Raw genomic sequence first — 5999 nt, 5'->3', positions numbered from 1 at the left:
TATTTTACTTGGAGAGGGCAGAGGTGTCCTGGGCCAGTTTTGGCCTAATCTTATTTTAGGTAAAGAAAGGATGTATTTTAAAGGGCTTTTTAAAGGTCAAGATTACTTTTGCCTAGAAAGAACTTTAGCCCACCCTCTATTGTGACTATGGAGATAAAGCATTGTAATTAATAGTAAGTGATTAGAGCAAAGGGGAGCTGTCGGTTGGGGGACTTTCTGGAAGATTTTATCATATACTCAGGATGTATAGGAGAGCTATGCAATTTTTTTATAGTAGTAAATTGGGGAGTCAGAGGGGGGTCGCTTCCCAGTGAGGCTGCCTCAATTTTTTGGAGCAAATAGCAAGCAGCCTTGCTGACATGCTAACTGACCCAAGCTTTGTTCCAAGGTCGGGGGGTGCACAACAGTAGCCTTGCCAACGTGTTGATCTGACCAGAAGCGGAGCTCAAAGGTCTGGGGGCTCAGACAGATCCTGGGGCCTCTTCGGGTCGGACTCCTCCAGAAGGAGATCAGGATTCTTCTTTCTTAGGTTCTAGCCTCTTCGTAGTGTTCCCTATGGATAAACCCTGACAGAGCCAGCCTGCAAAACAGAAATGGGTTTAGCAGAATTTTGTCACAAAGCATAATTCAGAGAGGTGGGCTGGGAGCCAAAGAGTAACATCTTACTAAATTGGCATGGGGAAGCTTTAAGTTTTTTTTAACAGAATGGCCAAAAAGCTTCCTCAGCAAGATAGCAGAAGAGAGAACATGGAGTGGGTTGGAAAGATACAAAGTGAAGGCACAGGTGAGATTAGTGTAATGATTACCAAACTTGGGTCAACTTCAGAAAGCACCAGGGCGGATGTTTCGTTCTGTGTTCTTGTTCTGTGGTGTTTGAGATCCCACCCCCAGAAGATTTCTTCAGCAGGTCTAGCTAGGGACTAGAAATCTGAGCTGCTTTTTTGAAAGCTTCCCAGGTATCAGTGATTGCCTAGGAAGTTACATATAGAAAGAAAGACTCGTCTTTTGACTGTTTTTAGTTGTTTGAATTTTGCTTATTTGATTACTTACTACAATATAAAATGGACTGAGTGAGTAAAATATGAAATGCATTCTTTGAAATCCTTGCTGTATGCAAATTCTTAAATTACATTAATTAGGTATGGAAATCTGTTAAGCAAAGGTAAACTTCTAGAAAGATCATCTGAAATATCAAATTCCAGTCTGATTATATGTTAAACTAATAAAAACCGAATTATATTTCAGTTGTGTTTTATAGAACTTTAAATTTCTGGAACCTTAGTTCTATTTAATATTATGTGAATATGTAACTGCAATAATTTCTTAGAGTAACAGTATCACTTGGATAGTAAATACAATTGTGTATTTCATGGCCCTTTTACTTTCTGAAGCTAAGTTATTAAAGCACTGATTTCAGGTGTGAATGAGGGAAAACTGAAATGAAAATGCCAAATGAGACTTTGCTGTGCTAAAAATTTCTTATTTACAGAAACATATTGATTTATGATGTTCCAGAAGTTCCCTTGAGGCTTTGAGTTACTAGATCTTCTCACGGACCTCAATCTGTGATCCGAAGAAATCACCATGTGCACAAAGTAAATGTAAAGGGATATGTGGAGCACATTATCCAGGGAAAATAGGCGGCGGCCTCATTGTATCCAGTCGTGGTAGACACATGATGGAGAATGGAGATCTGTGTGCACCAGTCGGGAACTGTGTGTGTGATGGACAGTGGAGAAAAGGAAATGCCAGGGCTGGCCCCATAGCCTAACAGTTGGGGGAGCTGGATGCCTCCCATATGGCCAGCTGCAGTTTGGTCCTAGCCATGATGGCCTCAAAAACATGCTAGGCATATGCATGTGTACAGGATGGAAATCCCAACAGGATGGGAAAGTGGAAAAACTGAGGCGTGACCACACCTAGTGGACGGTGCTTTCTCCCCCTCCCTCTCCCTCACGTGAGCACACATGAACTCTGGCGATTTTAGGATCAGGTCACAGAACAGTGTGTCTCCTGTGCGTTCGTTTAAAAAGCATAACAGTATAAGCTCGTAGAAAAATACCTGGTAGGTTTAGAACAAAGCGTTTACATTTTTTTCCTCTGTGTGCTGAAGGGAAGAATGAGATACGACTTTCGACCATTTGAATTTTTTTTTAGTAACGGCATTTTACTTTTGTAGTGTTAAGAAAATAAAGAGATTGGGCCAGCCAGTGGCATGTTGATTAAGGTGGCTGTATCGCATATGCCAGTTGCTCAGTTTGAGTCCCAGACCTGCAGCTTGAAAAACATGCTGGGCACATATGTGTGCATGCCCAAAATTCTAAGAGAATGGAGGAGAAGGGATTGTAGTGTGGCCATCCTCCCTGGGGGTTGCTTTCTTTTTTTTCCTTTTTTTTCATTTTTTTGCCATAGGTCTCATGCATTCACTGGAGAGAGAAACAGTGAGGTTAAGTAAGAAGTCACCCTCCAGGGAGATGGCCATGCCTCAGTCCCTTTTCCTCCATTCTCCTCTTGGGATTTTTGGGCATGCACTCACATATGCCCAGAGTGATTTTCTTTCTTTCTTCTTTCTTTTTCTTTTTTTAAAATTTTCTGCCTTTTTAAGAATTATTTTACTTTATATATTACTATTATTTTTATTCTGTTTGATCAGAGAGAGGGGGAAAGTGAGAAAGCAAGCCACCAGGTCTAGGACTTGAGCCGTAGTCAGCCATGTAGGAGTCCAGTGCTTTTAACCACCACACCACCTGCCGGCCCCCTGGAGTGATTTTCAGAACTTGAGTCCAGCACCTTAACCACCATGTTCCCTCTTTCTTTCTCTCTGGTGAGTATATGTGCCCTATATCAGATTTTCAGAAGAAAAGAGATCAACATTTTGTAGAGAAAGTCTTCATTGCCGAGAAAGGAATGGTGGTGGTGATCTTGCCCTCAGGGATTTCTTCTTGTGCTGTGCAATGCCTTGTTTTAGTAATCTGGCTGCCCTGTGACCTTACCTAATACTGTCCTTATCTCCTTCCACAGCATTATAGCCTTCAGAAAGGCCAACAAAGTGGGTATTTTCATCAAAGTTACCCCACAACGTGAGGAGGGTGAAGTGACCGTATGCTTCAAGATGAAGCATGATTTTAAAAACCTGGCAGCTCCCATCCGTCCCATCGAAGAAAGTGACCAGAGCACAGAAGTCATCTGGCTCACCCAGCATGTGGAACTCAGCTTGGGCCCGCTTCTTCCTTAAAAGGTTCTGCCAGTGGGCAGACCCAAAAGGACAGTGTCACCAAGTTAAAATGTGGAAGCCGTTGCTTCATTAGGCCTTGTTTGTAACTATGTACCCGGCACTACTGAATTCTCTTCCTCGGAGAGTAGGAGCATAGGCCAGGCGTGAGGAACGCAGAGTAACTGCTGTTCCTCTTACTGTCACCTCCGTCGATGCCAGTGAGTCTGTCTCTCTCTCGCCGAGCCCTGCACGTTGAAAAAATCAAAGCAGCATAGTTCCATCCCAGTAAAGGGGATGGCTGTTCTTGGAGTGACATCAGATTTACCACCTGAGACACTGACCGTACTGCCTCTCAGTCTGGTCTCCCAGAGGATCACAGTCTCCCAGATGAAACTTAAAATGAGAGCCCAGGGGTGGACCTGCTGTTAAGGATCCAGCATTGGTCTCGGTGTACCTACTGCTTCCTCTGTTCCATTAAATAGAATCTGAAACATAGCCCTTCATTTGTCATAATGGCTCCCATGAAATCCCATAGATTTCCGTTTTCAGAAAAACACAATCATCATAGTTGGTTTTGTGGTGATTGAGAAAACCTATGAAATTCTTAAGGCACTCTCAATTCATCCTGTTCTACTAAGTGAATACAGGACACTTATTTATCAGTTGCTCTTAAAAGTTCTTCCAGTTGAATCTGGAACTTAAGAATTTGAGAAGCAAGGGGGTAGCAAGTTCCACTCATTTTAAAATGTGGCCACAGGGGGGCAGTCTTTCTGTTTTACTCTCTTCTGTGCTCTGCCTCTAACTCAGTAAATTGTTCTGAGTATTTGGGACCTGGAAAAAGCCCAAAGGAAGCCAGAGTGGACAAGTTCACTTCTGGAATACAGACATTTTAAAGGTTAGATTTTAAACGTATCTGAACTGTTCTTTCTACTGATTTGAAGGGGAAATCAACTGTTACAACCTCTTGAATCCAAAACTGGATATTCAGAAATAACTTTTCCCCCTGCTGATTTTAAGATTTTTGTTATATGGTGTGTCAGGACCATTTTGATTGTAAACCATGAATAGTTCAGCAAGTAGCCCAGAAGCTGGCTGACCAGTAGACTGTTTTACTTGGTATCCTGGAGCTGGGTTGCTAATCTTAATATCTGTGTTTTCTAAAATAAGACATAAAATAGACTACCAGCTGCATCACGTTTTCTGTAAAAGTATTGTCAGTGGCCAGTATAGACTTTTGAGGAAAAGAAGAGTTTCCTGTTTACCCTGTGTTTGGTTTTAATTTTGTCTTTAGTTTAAAATTAAGATATTTTATAATCTAGAATATAGACAGGACATAGTCCTTACCAGTTCCTTTTGAAATATAAAAGTATTTAGGAACCTTTTGAAAGACACTAAGTTATACTCTTTTTTTGGGAGGGTAGGTGGTGCATAGGGCTCTTGTGCTCAACAGACAGGGAAAGAAAGAAAAAGCACCCCGCAGGGGAGATGGCTACACCATGGTCCCTTCTGGGATTTTGGGCACACAAATGCACTCATTCCTGGTGTGATTATCCAGCCACTGGGTCTGGGACTCAAATTGCAGTTGGTCATGTGTGAGTCCAGCACCTTAACCACTACAGCACCTGCTGGCCCCCAAATTGTACCCTCAAGGTTAGGCCAATATTCCCACAAAGTAATATATAAATGCAGTGTAAGAAAAAAAAAATACTCATCTGTAATATTGTGATGATAATAAACAAGGATTAGTCTCTTAGTTGGGGTAAGAGGATGGGTAATTATGCATTTGCAGACTACAAAAAGTTTAATTTGTTGTGTCCCCACAGAGTGTCAAGTGTGTTTTTATGTCAGTATTTTCTAGAGCGAGCCCACTGTGAGACCACTGCTCTGTATTTGCCAGTGGAGGAAATGGGCCTCAAAATAGAGAGTAGCTCCCTGTGTTTACACACTTGCACACACTGCACATGGTTGTGTTGGCATTGGTAGCATGTAGTGGGAATTTGTTCCCAAAAGTAATAATGTTGAAGTGATGGGTCTTGTCACTCCCATGGAACACGGAAACACTAAAACACTTTTATCATACAACTTTTGTTTTCTTCAGAAGCCAAATTAACTTGCAGAATAACAGAGCCATTGTTTTAATGTTCCCTCAAGATAGGTTTTAATGTAAGCTGGTATTCTGTGTGTACACCTGCAGCTGGTGAGTTAGCAATTTTATTTGTTGTCTTCTTTATGTTAGATCAAGTGCAAGATTTTTAATGCTAGTCAGTGTTCACCACCACGGGAGAATTAGATGTTGTTAGCACTTAAAACTACAGTTTTGGAAACACGGCTAAGTTGTTATGGGTTTGTGATTTGATTCACCTACCAAAGTCGTCTTCTGTTCAAGTGCTTATAGACATAGCGAGCTAAGCGTCATGCATATTTGTGAAGAAACATCCGTTTTGGTCCTTCTTGGGAATGATTGGCACTCCTTGATCTTCATGAAAGGTTGCTGTTTTGCCTTATTGCTTAACTTAATGTAGTGAAATAAAGCAGACGAAGCTTGCATGTGTCTCGCCTGGTTCCTTGGAGACTGGTTGGCCAGGAGCCTGGCTCAGAGTCAGAGGTGGTGTGTGAGAGCCAGTGGGGCTACTCCCTTCTGCCATGTCTTTTAGTGACTTAAGCTAAAAGCTCATGTCCGATTACTTCACTGTAGCATTATATAGAGAGGGGTTGCTTGAGCTCCTTATGTTCATGTTCTCGGAACTATTAAATAAATGTTCTACCAGCTTTTATCCAGAGTAAT

At 41.8% G+C, this 5999-nt stretch overlaps 1 protein-coding gene across 1 annotated transcript in view; it reads left to right on the top strand.

Moving 5' to 3' along the window:
• The window catches only part of DCTN4 (dynactin subunit 4), a 39898-nt gene extending 34139 nt beyond the window's left edge, over positions 1-5759 (top strand). The window contains exon 13 of the mRNA XM_006150899.3: positions 3022-5759. Within this exon, the coding sequence (XP_006150961.1) occupies positions 3022-3235 (214 nt within the window). The 3' untranslated portion in view covers positions 3236-5759. The remainder of the gene's footprint in view (positions 1-3021) is intronic.
• The last annotated feature ends 240 nt before the right edge of the window (positions 5760-5999 follow it).

The sequence above is a fragment of the Tupaia chinensis genome, unplaced genomic scaffold (assembly GCF_000334495.1).
Source record: "Tupaia chinensis unplaced genomic scaffold, TupChi_1.0 Scaffold000303_1, whole genome shotgun sequence".
NCBI classification, from domain to species: domain Eukaryota; kingdom Metazoa; phylum Chordata; class Mammalia; order Scandentia; family Tupaiidae; genus Tupaia; species Tupaia belangeri.
Note: the sequence above shows the minus strand (reverse complement) of the source record. Positions and strands in the feature narration are given on the sequence as shown.